This window comes from Amblyomma mixtum, chromosome 3 (assembly GCF_055824585.1).
Source record: "Amblyomma mixtum isolate Tamu chromosome 3, ASM5582458v1, whole genome shotgun sequence".
Taxonomy (NCBI): Eukaryota; Metazoa; Arthropoda; class Arachnida; order Ixodida; family Ixodidae; genus Amblyomma; species Amblyomma mixtum.
The window spans coordinates 46,781,120-46,800,803 of record NC_143014.1 but is presented as its reverse complement, the minus strand read 5'-3'; the positions used below and the strand labels follow the sequence as shown (position 1 = coordinate 46,800,803).

At 44.3% G+C, this 19,684-nt stretch overlaps 1 protein-coding gene across 14 annotated transcripts in view; it reads left to right on the top strand.

Moving 5' to 3' along the window:
* trio (trio Rho guanine nucleotide exchange factor) overlaps positions 1-19,684 on the top strand; it is a 252,378-nt gene that overhangs the window by 8,678 nt on the left and 224,016 nt on the right. For 13 of the 14 annotated variants that reach the window (XR_016290205.1, XR_016290206.1, XM_089579062.1 and 10 more), the window contains 6 exons: positions 3,999-4,198; positions 5,309-5,507; positions 9,263-9,385; positions 14,439-14,630; positions 15,975-16,106; positions 16,212-16,298. Coding sequence is in view for 12 of the 14 variants with exons in the window: in XM_089579062.1 (XP_089435188.1) it covers positions 3,999-4,198; positions 5,309-5,507; positions 9,263-9,385; positions 14,439-14,630; positions 15,975-16,106; positions 16,212-16,298 (933 nt within the window). In the remaining 2 variants the exon portion in view is untranslated. The remainder of the gene's footprint in view (positions 1-3,998; positions 4,199-5,308; positions 5,508-9,262; positions 9,386-14,438; positions 14,631-15,974; positions 16,107-16,211; positions 16,299-19,684) is intronic. The other variant, XM_089579067.1, reaches the window with a different exon arrangement.

Below are 19,684 nucleotides of genomic sequence, written 5' to 3'. Positions count from 1 at the left end.
TGCTTTCTGTAATCAGTTTTTTATTCAATGTCTATCTCACTCATGCTGAGACCTCTAAACCCAAGACAGAAATGCGGGAAACTACAGTGACAAGGCAAACTTTCCGTGCTACCAAAGTCTGTGCTGCGGGACGGCACCCACGCTGATGTCTTGAAACTTGGGAACGATCTAAGAGCTAACGCTCGATAATGAGTTTTAACAAACCAGGTACTATGTCTTCTTTGTGCGTGCCCACCAGATGTGTACTGTAAAGGGGGGACAGGCCATTGTGGGTGTTCGCTGAACCCACAACAAAGCAGCCCGCGGAACCCCTGTGTTTCATGGAACCCAGTTTGAGTACCCCGTGTTAAGGAATGCTGAATATCGCAGAAAATATGCACCTTTTACTGTGAAATGTAACAGTATTTTGAATAATCTGCAACCATTTTGCAAAAACAGGAATGGCTCACTGGGGAATCTAGGAAGACTGTTTAGACCACTTGTCTCTGTGCTATCAGAATTCTGTGATTTGTGATGACTGCCATCAGGGCAATCATTAGTGACATCTGGGCTCTGTATCAGAATTGGCTAGGAATAGAGCGGAATTAACAGTCGAATGAGTCCTGCACTCTTGTTAGCTGTACTGTTGAGTTTTCTTTGCTTTGTGTAGTGTTTTTGCACGAATATAAGTTGTTGTCTTTTTTTTGGCGGTGGGCATGAAATGCAGCATTTCAGAAGCTGGAGGTTCGCTTATGTCTGTGTTTTCATTGTTCAGAGTTGTGCAGCTTTCTTAGGTTTTGGATGGGTAGGATAAGGGACAAATTTATAAACCTGCGCTTTCGTAAGTGTAACATTTCACTGTATTTGCCTGTTCTCTTCATGTTATAAGAGCATACTGGACCTTAAAATGGCACAAGGCACCACAAGATCAGAAATTTTGCTCTGATAATTAATTAGCTTTGGTCCTTAGCGCTTATCTGAAAACAAAAACTAGATGCAGAATTTGTCTGGATTCAAGTAGTGTTCGATAGCGACAGTGGCATTTCATTACTGTCTTGTGTTTATTTGGGTGTAATTTCCACTGTAGCGTGCCTAATGTACAAGCTTAGTGAGGGACATCCGTTTTACGGTTTAAGATGATTTGCTTGCTTGCTTCTTTTGTGTTGGCCCTGAACCTTTGAAGCATGTTCCACCGCAGTATCACTTCGAAGGTGATGAAAGTGTAGCCTGTCAGCAAAGATTTATTGTTTGTGAGCTTTGCTTGTAGGGTTATTTGTGTGAGTTGTTTGTACTTGCGTTATAACAGCTTTTTGTTTATGTTCTTACTGATCTATAGCCATGGATCTTTGTACTGTTTGTTTGTTCATCCCTAAAGCCGCCAGCACTCTGCTTTTTTGTTTTGCTTGTTATGCGAGATGCGACCAGACTAATCTCAAATCATCCCAGCCAGGTGTGACTGCTTCCACATTGTTCCAGGCTGCTGTAGTTGCTTTGGCACCTTGTCTCGATGGTTCCTTGCTAGCTTTAAATTTAGCATGGCCAAGAGTGGTAGGGTTTCTGTTCAACGACCAGGAGTATGCTTGTTACTATTGTCACCGCCGAATCATTAATTTCTTTGTGGGGATGAGTGAGCCCAATAAAGAGTTTCCTTTGGAAGCCCTTTTCACTGTCTTTCTGACCGTCGGACGCCGTCACCACAATGTAACATCTGGTGGAAGTGCTACACTATGCACCTGCAATGCTCCCGAAGATGGAGGGCAATGCTGGGACATCACTGCTTGTTCTTCAACAGCCACGTGATCCTCCTGTGTTTAGTGGTCTGCCTCAAGAAGACGCCAAGGAATGGTTGGACCAGTTTGAGCGTGTGGCGACATTCAGCTAATGGGATAACCAAGCAAAACTACGGTACGTCTTTTCGTTCTGATTGACCCAGCTAAAACCTGGTACAAGAATCACGAGGCTTCATTGCGAACGTGGGAGGAATTTAAGAAAGAACTTGTGAAAACATTCACAAACATCGTCTGCAAAAAAAACCCAAATAGCTGCTCGAGACGCACATCCAACAGCCAAATGAGACTGTCGTTGCTTACGTCAAATATGTGCCATCTATTCCGATTCGCAGGCACTAACATGCTTGAGGAGAAGGTGCACTTCTTGATGCGGGACGTCTTACAATGACAACTTACGGGACATCATCCGTGAGATCATCCGGGAGGAGCTTCACTGACTCCTGCCATCATCTTCGTCATCTCAGGTTGTGTTGCTTAGTTCATGAAAAAGTTTGCCAGGCTTTACACGTCCCTCAAATGATGAGTCAAAATGAAGACCCTCAGGCCATGACCTACGCTGCCCACCCAAAGGCGCCCCTTTAGTCCCAGCCCTGTGCCATATGAACCATCTTCACGCCCATGGCCAGTAACCCGTCCAGCCATGGTTCCATCGACCACTTTAAGCAAGGCTGACTTTTGGAGAACCCATGACCAGCACCACCCTCTTCCACTTCCCCTGTGGCGAACCAGGGCACATCCTACAAATGCCTATATCGACGAATGGATCTCCGAGGCTTTCTATTTGACGCACTGCGACCTCGCCCAGGCCAATGACCGTGAGATTTGACAACTACGTGCGTCAAGAAGAGTATGTATCCAGTTGATCTGGATCCCCATCGCCGTGAGCCACCTGATTTGTGTCGCCACTCCGCAGCTACGCGGCAAACTCCTGCAGAAGGTCTCAAGCCCCCGTAGGGTAGACTCAAAAAGGCAACCTATGGGGGTGAGGTTGCTTGCCGACGATTAAACAATTTTTGACGCATCGCCTAACCTCTGACCTGTCTGGCTAAAGCAGACATGCCGTTTAAGTGGGAAGCGCCGCAAATGGAAGCCTTCAAGGAACTTCAATGTTGTTTACAGTCTCCTCCAGTCCTCGGGCACTTTGATGAAAATGCTATGATTGAAATCTATGCTGACGCAAGCAGCGTGGGCCTAGGTGCCGTCCTCGTTCAGAAGAGTGACGGACTGGAGAAAGTAATGGGAGACAAAAAATAGCGATAAAATTTGTTTTTATGACAGGAAGCACGCAGTACCGTTCAGTTTCTTTGTACTCTTGGTAGGATGTAGCAATTTTGTGTAATGAGGAATTTTCTGTCGATGAATTTTGAGGATTTTATTTTGATGTGATGCATATACTGTACTTACTCGCATAATTTTCTCCTTTGCGTAATTTGCGCACACGTAATTTGTTACCCGTTTTTATAGAAAAAGACATTTACTTACATATTTTACGCTTCCTGCTGCGCCAGACCACTATCCTGCACGCGGAAGCGCAAGGTAGTTTGGCAAAGATCGGCGCGGCCGCATTGCCGTGTGTGGCTGCGATAGGTGCGAGTGGCAAGGGAATGAACTGCTTGCTGTTGACCTGGCTCACTTGTGCTGGCGGGCGCTTTCCCGTACAAACAGTTGCGCACACGCCAGAATACGAAACTACCGAACCATTTGCTGTTTGGTTTGCTGCTAGTCAGCTGTGCCGCATGCGAGGGCGCAATTGTTTGATTGCCTGTTATCTCCATTTGCCTCCGACTGCTGGGTTCGCTATCGTATCGTGATGCATTTATTGCTTTGAGCTGCTCACGTGCTGTCATGCCATCCCATGGGGAACTGCATAGCGCTGCGCCGCGGGAGGGGGTATGAGTCTTATATTTGGAGTCAACTTTTTTTTTCTTTGCCAGCGAGGGGTGCGAGTTGGGGGCGGGGGGGGTTGACGTATAGGCTGCAATATACAGTATGTATTGCGTGATGTGACCTTTGTACAGCTTTTTAGGACGTGTTCACAAAATTTTCGCGTAATTTGCACACCCCCTTTTTGAAGCCTTAATTGAAAAAAAAAGAAGTGTGCAAATTATGCGAGTAAATGCGGTACTCTCTTGCGCCTGTGTCATTTGTCACACTTTTTAAAGCAATGCTGTTTTGTTGAGTGCCTTGTGACCGTCTGTGGTGTGTCTGAATGAAATCTTTTTCTTACAGGCTCTGGAAAAATTCCTGTGGAAAACAAGTGAGATGCTGGAGCGGCTGGAGATGATGAAGGAGGACCTTGTGAGCACAAAGTTCGCTGAAGATGTGACGGGGGCCAAGCGTATGATTGAGGACCACCTCAATGCCAAAAAGCGTGTGCTACAGATCCCGGTGGATGAGGTTGATTTGGAAGGCCAACAAGTATTGCACAGGTGTGCCCATGTTATGCCTAGTTTTTTTCTGTGACTGCCCGGTGTGCGTTTGCTGGGCTGTGGAAATTGCGTTACATGGGTTTTGTGCCCTAAAGGTGCTCTTGAGTGTACAGAGGAGATTTGTTTTGGGAATTGTAGCCTTTGTATTCAGTGTGCATATGCAATGTGCATGGGTGTTAGATTGCTGCTGCTCGATTTGTTTCAGTGACAGCAATCCCAGAGAGCTGTTGTGGGCCTTTAGCTAATGTCTTGTGGTTATGAAAATGTAGTGTCTGTTATGTGTGTTAGTACGTAGGTCTGTTCAGATACTTCTAAATTGTTTGCATCACCAAGGAGTGGATGAGTTGTGGTAGTGAAGGCATACTGAAACCAGGTAGCTTAGTCAAGCTCCTCATGCCTCATCACATGAAGAGGCACTAGCCTCTCCATGTGTCTCCATGCTGAGTCAGTTTCACCCTTTCGAACTCTATGAATGTGTCTGCTATTATGCTTCAAGTCACATGCTTGTTAGAACAAGGAGTCACACGATGTCATGTGAGTACTGCACGGAAGTTTGGCATAACAAAAAAAGGCCTTGTTTTGCCAGTCTTTTCAATTGCATTAGAGGTCCCGTTCCTGAGAAATGCTGGTGTCCGTCCATCTGTGTCACGAAAAAGCCAGTGGCAGTGAAATTGATTCAAATAAATTCAGTGCAGCTGCCACCTCCCCACAGTGGCACTGCGCATCAGCCCATTGGTCGAGAGATACACAGCCTTCTGAAGGACTCTGTTCAAACATAAGCCTTGCAGGAGCTTGGAACACTGGTGGCTGTGTTTGGAACAGTCACTTGACCATAGCAGTGGTGCATCACTGACCTCTGCACCACTGTGCCAGTAGTTGTATGAGGCTTCCCTGTGATCTGTGAATCTATGTAAGAGAAGGCGTACTTGCGCTGGAGGGATCTCTAATGCTGTCGCATTGTGCTGGGTAGGTGAAGAGTCACTTCTCTACTGGCAAGCCAAGGGATGTACTGCCAGTGCATGATATGCTTTGGGTTTAAGTCTCAGTCGGCAAAACAAGGTCCGTTCTCACAGAGTGTGACAGAGTGACGCTTATCCTGTGTTTTGACAGGTTGGGTGTGAGCAGTGGGGGCAGTGGAAGTAGTGACTCGGGCTACTCGGGCGGGGGTGACCCAGCCGGGCCCCAGGTGGGTCGGCTGCTGGAGAGCCTACGGTTGGCCCGGCAGCATGTACTGCAGCTGTGGCATGTGCGCAAAGTGCAGCTGGACCAAGCCCTGCAGCTAAGCCTCTACCAGCAGGATGCCCACAAGGTGAGTGGTCCTCTCGGGATTGACGCAGAAAAGCACTATCTGCTTTGCGCATATTGTTGACCACAAAAGTTTACAAATGGAGGGGTAGGTGCTTGCAGTTTGTATATGCATTATGGAACCCTGCACTTGTGTGCACATTGTAGTATGTTCTTCCACAACATGGGGGAAAAAAGGTTGTTCACAGCTTCTGATTGACTGAAAGTTCTTTGAGAGAAGGGCACAAGGCCACTGTGGGGAGAAATGGGGAAAGAACGTTAGTCAAGCTCGAGGTCCGAGTCTGTGTACTGTCCATTTTGCTATGGCTGGACCTGATCAAATGGACTTCAATCAACACCCCTGCACTGCCTTGACGAAGCTGCTTTAGCTCCCATACACTGCAAATAGGAGCTGTGTGTCAGTATCCATGAGCAGTGCGGTACGGTAATCAATATGTTGGAGGTACTGTATGGCCGTTAACCAGTTTCAAATGCAGTACATTGCCAGAGTAAATGGGTAAGGTCCGCACGGCAGTTGAGCCCACAGTGTGAGCATGTTTACCATGGTGATGTTGGGCTGTCGCCATTTTGCCAGAGTGTATGGGGTGTATGCCGAGTCAGAGAAAAACCTTATGATGAAGACCTTTTGGGAATGTGTAAGGTGGGCCTTGCAGGAAAAAGAGGACCGACGGAGTAAGTTCTTTGATGCGGGAACGCCTTGAAGTACAGATGGGCATACAGTAGAACACCGACGTATCGAACTTGAAGGGGCTCATGAAATAGTTCAATATATCCATAATTCGAAATATAGAAAATCGCAGTAAAGAAGCTTATCTGTAACATGAAAGCAAAAATGCACTGCACCCTCTACTGACGCACCCTCAGTGACGTGCTGCCTGCCACCGTGCTGGCAGTGCACCACTCGCTACACATTGCTATAGCTAACCTGCTTAGCATCAAAGCCGCAGCGGACACTTGTTTGGAACTAGCCACTGGCTATCAAAAGATGTGTAATCCTGTTACCAGTACACTATGAAAGGAATAATCGCTCATTATAAAATTCAGGTACTGTTGGGTTCCGCAACAATTAGGGCAGCAAAGCAACCTAGGCGAGGGCTGTCACTAGGCTTTAAGTAGTTAGGTTTGCTTCACCACATGGCTGCCCTCAAGCACTACCCAGGTTAACCTCGTCAACCGGTTTCACAGCACTAGCGTCGTTTGAGGCAGGGCGAAGAGTTTGAGTAAGCCACGTGTTAATCAGTGAAGACTCTGACAAATCCACACCATTCGAGTTTGGTCGCCAGAGAGAGCGGCATCAGTGTAGGTGTTGAGGGTATCTGAATGTGCATCCACTATACTTCGCCTGTCTAACAAGTTCGGAGGAGCACGTCAATATGCTTGTCGCACCCTAGCTATGGCTGTTGCCGTGGGAAAGATCTTATATGGTGGTTTGTTATATCGTTATATACATTCTCTCTAACCGACATCAAGAATCTCGAATGCCTTCATAGGTCTACACAACGAACTATCACTAGTCTCCCTAAGCACACCAAGGTACCTGCACTCGGACACGCTACTGCCTTGCCACCAGTGCAGGACATCATCCACCATGCCAACATCCAACATCACATTCGCTTGGAAAATACCGTGCAAGGCTGGTGCCTTCCAGCGACATGACGATGCTCCCCCACTCACTCATTCTCTACACCCATGGGATACTCCCATTGCTTCTCAGCGATTTTGTTGCCCCGTAGCTCGCGACAATGCATAGCTCCTGTGTTCCTTAAACTTTGTGCGGTTGTACATTTGCGGCTAGGTCACACTGCTGCCTAGCCTCATCATTGACCAATGGTCAGACTGGGATATATTGAACTCAAAAAGGATCGTGAAATAGTTCGATATGTGGACAATTCGATATATAAAATAATGGCAGCGGATAAGCTTATCTGTAACTTAGAAATGAGAATACATTGCACCTATGCTAGTGATGCACTTCTTGTAGCGGTGTGCTGGCAGCACACCGCTCGCCAAGCATAGCTCGGTCTTACCTCCTTCACATCGAAGCTGTTGTGGACAGTGCTTTGGGACTAGCCACTGCCTATCATAAGATGTCTAATCCTGCTGCCAGTACCCTATAAATGAAATAATCGCTTATTAAATTTAAGATACAACTGGTTTCTGCAGCACCTTTGGCAGCGAAACGCGGCACGTGAGGGCCGCTGCTAGGCTTTAGTTAGGTTGGCTTCACCGCATGACAGCAGTGTGGCTTGGAAAATGAGTACAAGAGATCGAAGGCCACCCTGCAGACACACCTCACTTTCACCTAGTCATGCGGTTTCACAGCGCTAGCGCTCCCAGTAAGCTGCCCAAGGCCGTGCAGCCGACCAGTCTCCGCATGCACAAAGTTATCGAACAGTGCCATTAGAAGATGTGCCAGTTGCAGAGGCATGGCACGTAGTTTGATTTATTGAACAGTATGTATTCCTGACTAGATCAGGTTAGTTGGAAGTTGAATGTATTAGCATGGGTGTGATAAAAATAGTGTGATAGCATAGTGTGATAAAAATGTTTCTGAAAAAAATGTTCTGCTTGCTCTCTGGACTATGTGGTATGCTTTTGTGTAAGGCAGCTTGTTTATTCTATTCTGCTCTGCTTTAAGTTTGACCATGCAGCTTATCGAAGTAAATAGGTTGGTTGGTTTATTGGGGTTTAACGTCCCAAAGTGACTCAGGCTATGAGGGAGGCCGTAGTGAAGGGCTCCGGAAATTTCAACCACCTGGGGTTTTTTTTATGTGCACTGACATCGCACAGTACACGGGCCTCTAGAATATCGCCTCCGTCGAAATTTGACCACCGCGGCCGGGATCGAACCCACGTCTTATATAAACTGTGCTGCTGTGATTAAAGGTGCACTGAAGAGGAATCTGAACTTGTCTTTTTGCCGCGGGAACTCGATCTACACGTTCCTAGCATTCTTAGAAACTGCAACTTATTGCCCTGTATGGCCGATTTCTCAAATTAAATCGAATTAATGGCCGGCTCCCGCCCTTTTTTTTTTAATTCTGCCTCGTACGGTGGGCGGAGTCGACCAACGCGTGGAGTGCCTTTCACCCAGTCCCATGGCGGCTTGCCGCTCTGCCATCGGCGGAGTAATACGTAGTAGTCCGTAGTAGCAAATAGTCCGCGCGTATTTTTGTTTCTGCGGGCTTATTTTGCGGCTATATTATCTGCGAATGAAACTATTTATTCATGGAAACCTAAAAAACAAAATAAAGCGAAAGGAAAGCCTCCACGGAGCTGGCTGAAAGGAACTTCACGCGTTGGTCGACTCCGCCCATCGTACGAGGCAGAATTAAAAAAAAAGGGCGGGAGCCGGACGTTAATTCGATTTAATTAGGGAAATCGGCCATACAGGGCAATAAGTTGCAGTTTCTAAGAATGCTAGGAATGTGTAGATCGAGTTCCCGCGGCAAAAAGACGAAGTTCAGAATCCTCTTCAGTGCACCTTTAAACTTATGTGCTTGTCACATGCTGTTCAAAGGTTGTGAAGCAGAAAGATATTTTAATCTCTCAGGATGGCATTGCTGTTAAGGTATCTTACAATTTTCTGACCATCTCTTATGGCTGACAGGGGTCTGGTCCAGGTCCTGCATAATGCTGGGGAAAATCTACTGATTGTTTTTGGGACAAGCAGGCTTTGCGGTCACACTCTCCACATTAGTGCTTTTTGCTGTCTTTTCATTGGGGAAGTGTGAAAATGCAAATTCTGTATTTTTGCAGATGCTGGAATGGATATATCACAATAAGGAGCGCTTCTTGATTAATTATGTTGAAATTGGACGTTCCATTCAAGAGGCAAAAGTTCTGCAAGAGGAACACGATCATTTCACCATGGCCTCAATGGTGAGAATATTGCATGTGCTTCTGTGTGCAGTGGAGTTTTGAAATAAAAAACTTGCATTTTAAGATATTTATCATTTGATAATTGGCTGTCTTTTTTTTTTACTTTAATGGGGGATACGGGATTCGGAGTTGAAATTCTTTACTTTGCGCACGGCAGTGAAATTTGGCAAGCTTATTAGGAAATGCGCTGAAGGAATAAATACAAATTCTCAATCGTATGTCTTCAGTAGTTTTGACGTCATAAATTTTTGATCTGCTTCATTCCAATACCAAACTTGCAGAAAGCCTGGCGTGACAGCAAAACATGGTAGGAGGAGCCTAGAGTCGCTCTTAAACTTTAGCCAAAGGAATGGTTCGTGCTGTGACATTCTTCAAATATTTTTATCAACCCGACTTTTTTTTCCACACAAAACATTATATTCATGCTTGCATAATGCACTCATTATCGTCATGTGAAATATGTGATAAAGTGAGAAAGTAATGCAGAAATATATTAATGTCACTGCATAAAGAATTTGTCAAGGAGCACTATGCAACAAACTGCATCAAAATCCATGAAGCCATTGTCGGGCCGCACTTTCTGCTAGCAGGGCAGTCAGGTCAAAAAGGACATTTGAGAAAACTGGCATTTTCGTGGAGTTCTCAGCCAGTTTTTTGCTACCCACAGTCACTTCTGGGCTGGGCTGTTTTCAGGGAAAATCTTTCGGGATATATTTAGAAAAACCTTATATAGATACGAAATCCGCTGTTTTGTAAAATTTGATTTTTTTTTTCTCGGGATTTTGGTAATTTGAAAGCTGTGTCCAGCCACAGTTGCAGAACAGATGCTTTTATTTTTCTGTAATAACTAGGGGTGTGCGAGTATTCGAAATTTTCGAATATAATTCGAATAACATATTTTTAGTATTCGTATTCGATTCGAAAACCAAGTATTCGTGTTGTGTCGAATATTCGATCCGACGCGAATACTCCTATTTGGCCGAATATTCGATTGTGAGCACAGGCGTTCATTTCAGTCCGCAAGTCCTATCGACATAGACATAGCAACATGGCGATGCCCAGAGCCTTGCGTAACGTTAGGCCATTCCTACAGTGCATGCCGTAGCTGACTGTGCTGGTGAGCTCCTTTGTGACTATACCTGCCAATGCGCGTCCGACTCTGATTCGTGCCATGGCAAACCAAGGCTGTGGAAAGCCATCCGCGGCGCTGCTGCATCCCAGCAACGCGCTTTTGTGCTTGTGGCATATGCTAGCCTCAATCAATGCTGTGTACTAGTCATTTTCTGTGATATTTCCACTCCTCTAAGAATAATGTTCTAGACTTCGATACTTTTTGTCCAGCTACACACACCTTTTGTGTACTTTTACTCATTGATAGTTGAACTGTGATGTTCTTGGGTGCTCAAATAAATGTTTTGTAGTGGTCAAATGCGTCTGTCCTTCATTATTCGATATTCGATTCGATATTCGGAGCTAAGTATTCGTATTCGATTCGTATTCGAAAAATTTGATATTCGCACACCCCTAGTAATAACTTCTCTTTCCTTACCGCGGCACTAGGCGTCGATTGCCTGGGAGCGAAGTTATTGAGCGCGAATTTTAAAAATACCACTGCGCCCTGGACTTGTGGCGCCATCTCGGTGATTGTATACAAAGTGGAGTTTCCGTTTCTGCACGGTTCATATTTTTACCGCGTGGCGGCGATTTTTAAAGGGCGCGCAGGTGCGAAGGTTGACGCGCACTTGAGCGTAGTGATGGCGTCGACATCCAAAACCGCGCGCGCTCGAAAGATCGCAGTTTTGCTCGATCCCGACGACCCGGCAAGTGATTTTTTAGACTCATCGAGCACAGATGACTCGGACATCGATGTCGCGTCGTCGGAGTTCAGCTCAGATGAGGAAGACGCAGCCGATCAGCCGGGAGCTCTAATTTCATTAATTATTTGTGATTGCTAATTTTTATTACCCATTTTGTTATTACTGTATTTCTTTCGTAATGTGCTTTTGTACTGTGCATTTAACACGCGCGTTTTGGTATATAGTATTGTGCTATAAGTTAATCTTTTCCTTGAAAAAAAAAAAATTTAAGTAGGACCAATCAAGAACTTGAATAAAGAAATGTTGCCTATTGATATACCCACAATTTGTATATTTTGGAATTTCGGTAAAAAATTTTTTGAAAGAGATATTACTCCTTACTCAAAAACTTTTTGCATTTTTTTGTTTTTTTTTGTTCGTGAATATTTTTTATGTAAATCAATTTTTTTGTATTTCTTAAAAATAAATACTGCTTGAAAGCACGTTCATTTACCTAACTTTTATGTACCGCATGGCACTGTACATTTAGTAGCTGTTGCACAAAGAATTCGTAACTAAACCATACAAAAAACAGCCCATTTCCCCGTGGTAAGGAAAGAGTTAATAAGCTTCGTGATTTTACCCTGCAGTTGCCATTTAGCAGAGCCTTTGTGCATCACATTACATGCATTGATGGTATTTGCAAGAGGGCAGGCCGTAATATAGATAGTCTCATTCATAGATTAGAGTCAGCCGTATACAGAAGCAGCAGACAATATACATTTATGTTGTCTCTAGTGGTTCAGTGTCTTGCTGATGTCCATGGTGGGTGCATTTATTTTGAGCTTGCTGAAAGGCTTTGAAGCGTGTCAGTGTGAAATGGGGCAGGTTTATGCGAGCTGAATAGCATAGGGGTCCACTGCGGTGGCTCGGTGGTTATGGCGCTCGGCTGCTGACCCGAAAGGCGCAGGTTTGATCCCAGCTGCGGCGGTCGCATTTTTGATGGAGGCGAAGTGCTAAAGGCCCGTGTACTGTGCTGTGCCAGTGCGCGTTAAAGAACCCTGAGTAGTCGAAATTTCCGAAGCCCTTCACTGCTGGCGTCCCTCATAGCCTGAGTACATTAAACCCCCATAATCCAAACCAAACCGAATACCATAGGAGTACCATGTTCTGGAGCACCATAGGAGTAGAAAATTGCCGCAGTGCGCCATGGAAAAAGGGTGCAGTTGGAGACAAGCTGCTCATCAGTGATGTTAGGCGCTCATTTGGTGAGCTGATTCTGGTTTCAGTTGAGGTTGTCCATGCAGTTGGTAACATCGTAGAGTTTCAAGTGTCTTGGTTAGTGTAACAATGTTTTCATTCATAAATGCCTGCTTGGAACACCAACATGCGACTGCTTCGTGCATTGCATGACAATGAACGGTACCAAAACTGCACCTTTTATCTGCACAATGCAGGCCTATATGGTAGTTCTTTAGTGCTTTACGTATAATTGTTCAAGTCTATTGCTAGAAGATTGCTCACTTAAGGGGGGATGTGGCTTTCAGGTCACGAAAAATGGCCGAAAAATAGATTTCTTTAAAATAATTGCATCCACTCATATGTCTTGTTTTCTGCTCTGTCCCAAAGTTTCATCACTGGGAAGCACTCTAAAAAAAAGTGTTTTGTGAACTGTGGTGGCACTGCATATAGCGGAAATGCGTGAACAATCGCTGTTTTTCTTAATTTTGGTTTTTTGGCTAGATGGTCTTGTGGACAAGAGTTTTTCATGACTGTTTTATCTATTTTGAGATCGTGTTTGTTTTGTTGCACTCTCTATGACCACTCTGCAGGTCAAGACACTCTTTGTTTTTCAAATTTTTGTAAGTTTGAATTTCTTGTATGAATTTTTCTCCTCAGTCTAGACATGTCAATGGACACTGCATCGTAAAAATTCAAAATGAAAATTTTCATTTTGCTGAAAAAAATTCGAAACATGTCTTGACCTGTAGCATGCGTGGAGGAACACAGTGAATGTAGAACCAGCCTTCTGCCACATTATGTTCTGCAGCCTTCTCACATGATTCAGGGAAATAAGAAATAGTACAAAACTATTTTCTCCAGATATAGCACGGAAATTTTAATGAGAGTAGTTGTAACTTTATTTATTGTATGCTCAAAAAATTTCAGGCAAATCCACTAAGAAATAAAGATTTTTGCTGAAAGCTGTGTCCTCCCTTAAAGAGTGCTCAATTGCAAGTTATATTAATTTCTAATGCACAAAGTTTTTCTTTGTATATAGTTTACAAGCCACTGTGCTTGCTCTGGGCTGCTGTCTCATCACCTGCGGTGTAGAAAAAGTGTATTGTGGATTACCACTTTTTGTTAATGTTTATCTCATTACCGATCTGTTGTGTGAATCCACCTTCAGCAGTTGCTAGGAGAGCGTGTATCACTAGGAATGTAATGGGTTAATTTAAGTGACATGCTTTAATGACGTTATTGCCTGAAAATAAAAATTGCCATAGATGTTATATTTGGCATTAGCTTTTTCTAGACGCTGAATTTTGATGTGAGCATAATGTTTCAAATGAAATCAAATCAAATCGGTTTTATTCACATGGCTAGTAAAAAGATACATGCAAATCATTTGGGCCCTTAGCCTCCGTGGCTAGATTTAGGCACATACAAGATTTGCGAAAATAATTATAGCAAGACAGCTCAGTGCTTCATGTCAAATTCATGTGCAAAAGTTATGCAGTAGTTATATACAAAGAAAAGCGGAATTCTCAAGAAATTATACAATAGTTACGAAAACAAAAAGTGATGTGATGAGAAAAAAACACCAAAGTGATGAGCAAGAAAAACACTGCTTTATAATGGAGTCTAATACTGGTTGCTTTGGAAAAATTTTTGTATTGCAGTGATTGGAAGACGACCTATATTTTTAAGTTTGCAGCTAGTTTGTTCCAAATTATGGCAGTGGCAAGGGCAATAGTTCTTTTACTGTACACATTGTTAACAACTGGATGGCTAAAATGACAGTTGAAAAAATTTCTAGTTGGATGAGATGGATAAACGAAAATAGATGATGGTAATGGGATGCTGTAGTTTAATATGTTTATAACCAGACAAGCTAGTTTGAAATCCCGCGTAGGAAGGTGTAATATCTAGATCACGAAAGAGCGGAGCAGATCTATCTGTGAGTTTGCTATGTGTTCGAAGGGCTCTTTTTTTGTAGTATTGCTATTTATTGCAGAATGCTGTTTATTTTGCAGAATGTCTATGTAAACATAAATCGAATTTTGGTGACGGGAACACGGTTGATCGAGGGCGGTCACTACGCTGCTGGGACGGTGCAACAAATTGTAGCTGCACTTGACCATGCATGGAAAGAGTTTGCGGCAGGTCTTGATGAGAGAACCACAGTATTGTCCCTCTCTGTACTTTTCCATCAGAAAGCACAGCAGGTAAGTGAGAAGTAGTGAATAGTCTCTTCACTCTTTTTGTTTGGGATAACAGAAATGGTTCCTGTAGTATGACTGAACACAATAAAGAAATGGGGATATGAAATATTAGGACTAAAACAGCCTTGTGATTTAACTGTCATTTATATTTTGATGCTTTGTGCCACCTAGTGATATATTGCGTTTTGCCCAAAACTTCTTTTTAATTTGACGTGAGGAACTGGGGCTTGCCATCTTTAAGATACACTGTGTCATTACTATCAAAGAAGCCTGCAAAACTATGAGATTGCTTGATGTAGGTGATGTACAGGTACGAGCTGAAATATAACCAGTAAAGAGTAGAAACATGTGCGTTGGCCATGTGAAAACAATGTAACGTCATTGGTCTTGAAGTACTGTGATTACCAGCTTTAGCTTGGGATGTTACACTGTACTTTGTATTTCTTCAGCGCTTGCAGCCAGAATGTTGAGCACTGTGTGTACTGTGTTATGATAGGCGCCGTTCAAAGCGAAAGCTGGTTTTCAATTAGGTTGGTGCCAAGCGTTGACTCCACTGGCTCATAATGTTCAGTTGCTGTCTGTATAGTCTACCCAAATTGGGCTGCTTTCAGTATATGTACCTACAGTAGTTTCTGAAGTTCTTGGTGGTCATTATGGGAGCGCTAAAATTTGTTTGTGTCTGTCATTCCTTTTTCAGCGTCCGAATTTTAGCGCTCCCATAATGAAAGCTCAGCACAAACTTGCCCAATCAATCATTTTTGTGAAGTTTTCTTGGCAGTGCTTTGATCTGTACGCTAAAACCGCTATGCTTACTTAGTGTTCTTTTATTTATTTATTTGTTTGTTTCCTGGAGTCACTTCGGCACATTCTGTTTCAGAAAAAAAATGAGTGTAAGAGGCCAGTAAAACTGTTTTCTGCCCATAGCTGTAAAATGGGTTCTCAGTCGCAATGTGATCAGCCTGTTCACATTCTATAGTGGGCTTGCTCTTTGCCAGGGCCAAGAGGAACTTGTGTTTCCTGTAGGCTAATGTCTCCTTTGTGACGTATGTGGAGAGGAAAAGAGCCATGTTCGATTGTTTCATTATGATAGGTTTCAGTGAGCATTTCCTAAAGTTCCACCGGGTTTGTTGCATTAATAAAATTATTCTATTTAGCATCGCATAATTTCAGAGAAAATGCATGGCTTATCCTATAGATCCATGTTGCCATGTGCTCTGTGTCATGCTCTTGTTATTTTCTGCTCCTTGTTTAATGTGTGTAACTCCTGTGACGGCAGTGAGGGCTGTTTCTGCTAAAGACTGTTGTAATCTACTGCTGTAAATCTTGCATTGTAATTCTTTCTTTTAGTATTTGGCTAATGTGCCATCTTGGAGCAAGTCTAGTGAAATCTCCAGTATTCCACGTGAAGTTGCTGACTTGGAAGAGCTGATTCACAAACACCAGGCTCTTTACGAAGCTATGTGCCAAGCGTATACAGAAGTAAGTTGCTTGTTTTCTGAATTTGACATGAATAGTATGTCTCATTTAGGATTACTGGGCTGGTTAATGACTGCATTAATTCTGCGTGGATGCCAATCTTTGCAGGTTCATAGTGCCAGCAAAAAGCTGCTCTATCAGCTTGACCATTTAGTTCAAGTTTGTCACCCATCCAAGTCAGAGGCTCACAAGCACGTAAGTTATCCCAGAAATTTATTTATTTTTTCATTTGAGTAGAGTGATGTGTGTGAGTCTTGAGGAAGGGGACAAGGTTAAAAGCAGTAGCTCGCTTTACCACTGTTTTGCCTCATTAATGATCATTGCACTTGTTGAATTGTACTTGACTGTTATAACTGTACGTTTAAAGCCAATCCTAAGAACCTGCTTGTTTAATCAGTGCTTAGTTTCTCAGCATAACTTGATAAAATGCCACTAACAATAAGTTCTGTTATAGTTTTGGAATTTGGTTTACTGTGATTTTGTTGCTGGGTTTCGGCAAAACTTGTTCTTAGGCTAATTATGGGGACAAGCACTAGCACATGCCCTGTTTTTCTTGCATTTGTTTTGTTTACACTGCCTTGTTCTTCGAAGTTTGAATTGCCAGGTTTGATGTTGGGGTTGCTACCGTCCTTTTGAGCTTCTTCATCTAAGAGGTATCTGCATGCAGAAGCACGATTAAAAAAACATTACTACTTGATCAGTACAGTTGATGAGGTGGTTCTCTTTTGGAAAAGTGGTATTGAGCGAGGTGGGAAGTGCATTGTTGCTGCAGTTTTCATAAGCCGTCATCCCTAAATATAAAAAACAGCACTGCTCTATATCTGGCAAAAACTGCATAAGCTGAACTGTTTGGCTCACTATGCTCATTGCATAGCATGTCCAGTCCTAAATGGATGCTCTGCATCAGATATGGCTATTGACTAGTTCATCACAAAGTGAACAAGGGAGGGGGAAGCCTCAGGGAGGTTGCCAACATTTCGACAAGAGGGCTTGTCTTTGTCTGGGCAAGGCATTCATCATTGGCAGAGTTTAAAGGGAGACTGAAGCACTTTTTTTTTTAAAATCAGGCTGGCAGCGGCGTCCTATTGTATTTCATGGTGTATACTGGAATATCACATCCAAGTAAGGCAAAAACAAGCGTGAATTGCTTTTTTTAGCAGAAACATGTGGCCTATGCCGCGGGGCACGCCGTGCGGCGCGCCGCCGCCCGTGATTGTCAAGAGAGGTCGTGACGTCACTTTGAGGACTGGAGAAGCTGCCGTTGCGGATCCGGCGCTGCGTTGAGGGCAGATCGCAGCTTTCCGTGTCGTTGTAAAAGCGAATATGGCGACTGTTTTTTTACTGACCTCCAAAGAAAAGTATACTACAGTTTGTTCATTCCACGTATCACCTTAAACCAAGGCGCAAGCAAAAAATTCTACACCTAGCACAAGCATACGCCAGCGTGGAAGACGCGTATGCAGACCATGCGTAAAAGGTGCCAGTACAACCTCGGCTCGTATTCTCGGAAAGGAAGGGGGGCGAACAATACTCAAGTCAATTACCACCACCGGACACCTCCTGGCTCGCCCGAAAGAGCGTCATCCTAAAGAAAAGGCCCAAAGCGCTGCATAGAAAAAATCCTGTTCTCTGTACCCGGCGCTGTAGGTTAGGGCGAGAAAGTATTTCAAGGAAACGATGAAGCAGCACAAAATTGATGTCAAAATGAGCGAAGCGCAGTGGCCGAGCACTGCGAGGCAATCACAGGATAGTGACGCAATCATTGTGCGCTCGAAACCAAGCCAAATACGCGCACAAGGCTGCTGCTTCACTCGTGGCGCGTTCAGCAGATGCCAGAAAATATTAATCGCTCCCTCGGAAACGTTCGCTCTTCCTAGATTTGCAGTTTAGGTTCAGTGAAGTGGTGGCCATCCATATAAGTGTTTAAAAGCCAAGCTAGCTGCAACTCGCCCGCTGCCACAACTTGATGAAGATACCGAATAAGGTTGCGAATCATGGCGTTTTTTGCAAAAACTTGTTGGCATTCATTTCTCTCTTAAATTTGCATCCGAAATCAGAACGTCGAACGCTTTCATTTTAATCGCTTAGCTACGATTAAACGAGATGCCGCATATGAAGAGCTTCGATGCTTGTTTGCTTTGCTTTATTGTGCTTTGCTTGCTTGCTTGGACACGTCGAACCTAGTATAAAATCGCTAACCGAGCCTTGCTGAGCACGCCTCAGGTGGTTTGGCCGTCACCTAAGCTGAGGAGAGCGACATATGCTTGAGCCTCTATAAGGTTTCTGCAGGGGCTAAGTGAGCATGTTTCTACTTATAGAACAGGCGCTTCTTCGGAATGGTGACACGCCTCTCATGCGCGAGAAAATCGAAGGAACTGTGTCATGGTTCAGCTGCGCCTTATCGACAGAAATCTCCAGAGGTCATATTAGGGACAAGCCCTGCATGTAGCCGCACTTACGAAAGTGCTTCGAGCAGAGTACGCTTGCTTTGGTCGGCTTGAATTCTTTGTCACAGCAGTGAGTGCTTGCGCTGCGAGCTTATGGCGGAAAACAGTGGAAGACTACACAGTCGCGGCCGTGGTTGTTTGTGGACACGAACGCAGAGTAGTACCTCGTGTTGAACCCGATTCTCAAGGTCAGCTGACACGCTGTGTACGTCACAACGCACGCAGTACGAGGAACAACGCATGCGGCACGAGAAACAACGCGCGCTGAAAGCTCGCTCGGGTGCGCTGAAGAAGCGGCTCCTCAACGTGACGTCACGTTGGCCGACATGGACGAGGTTTCCCTCTCCGCTGTTCTCCTCTCCTGCGGTCACGCGGGGCGCGGGAGATTTAAACATCGCGCTTTCAATTGGTGATTGCGGCACTGTTTTATCCAAAATCTAAAAAATAATTTCACAGGCTTGATCAGCAATGACATTTCTTCAAAACCCTAAGAAATTGGCTGATTCGAAAACCGCCTCAGTATCCCTTTAAATAGGGTCTTCACTCAGAGGAGGAAGGCCTGGTGATGGGGAGGAGGGTGTGAAGTGGGAAGAGTGAATCTTGTCCTGGCATGATGGCTTCTAACGTTGATTAACTGGTTGACATGCAAAACTGTGAAAAGAAAAAGGCCAGCTCAGCAGAAAGGAATTCAGGCTGGCCTTTTTCTTTTCACAGTTTTGCAGGTAAACCGGTTTGTCACCTTTAGCAGCCATCACACCTGGGCAAGATTCACCCTTCCCACCTCACACCCTCCTCCCCATCACCAGGCCTTCCTCCTCGGAGTAAAGACCCTATTTGAACTCCGCCAATAATGAATGCTTTGCCCAGACAAAGACAAGCCCTCTTGTCGGAACGTTGCCAAGCACCCTGCCCAACGTCTCTCTATCATGGACTCTTGATTAGATGGTAATTCATCTTGGATGTAAAGTGCAAAAAGACAGGCATAGGTGACAACAGACAAAGCACATTTTATTGATGTTGTCGTTTTTAAAGTGCACTTTGTTGCCTTCATCTGTTGCTGTCTTTTTGCGTGCTTTACGTCAAAGGCTGTGGGCAAGTTTCTTTTCTTCTATGCCCACTCCTTTGTTTTCATTA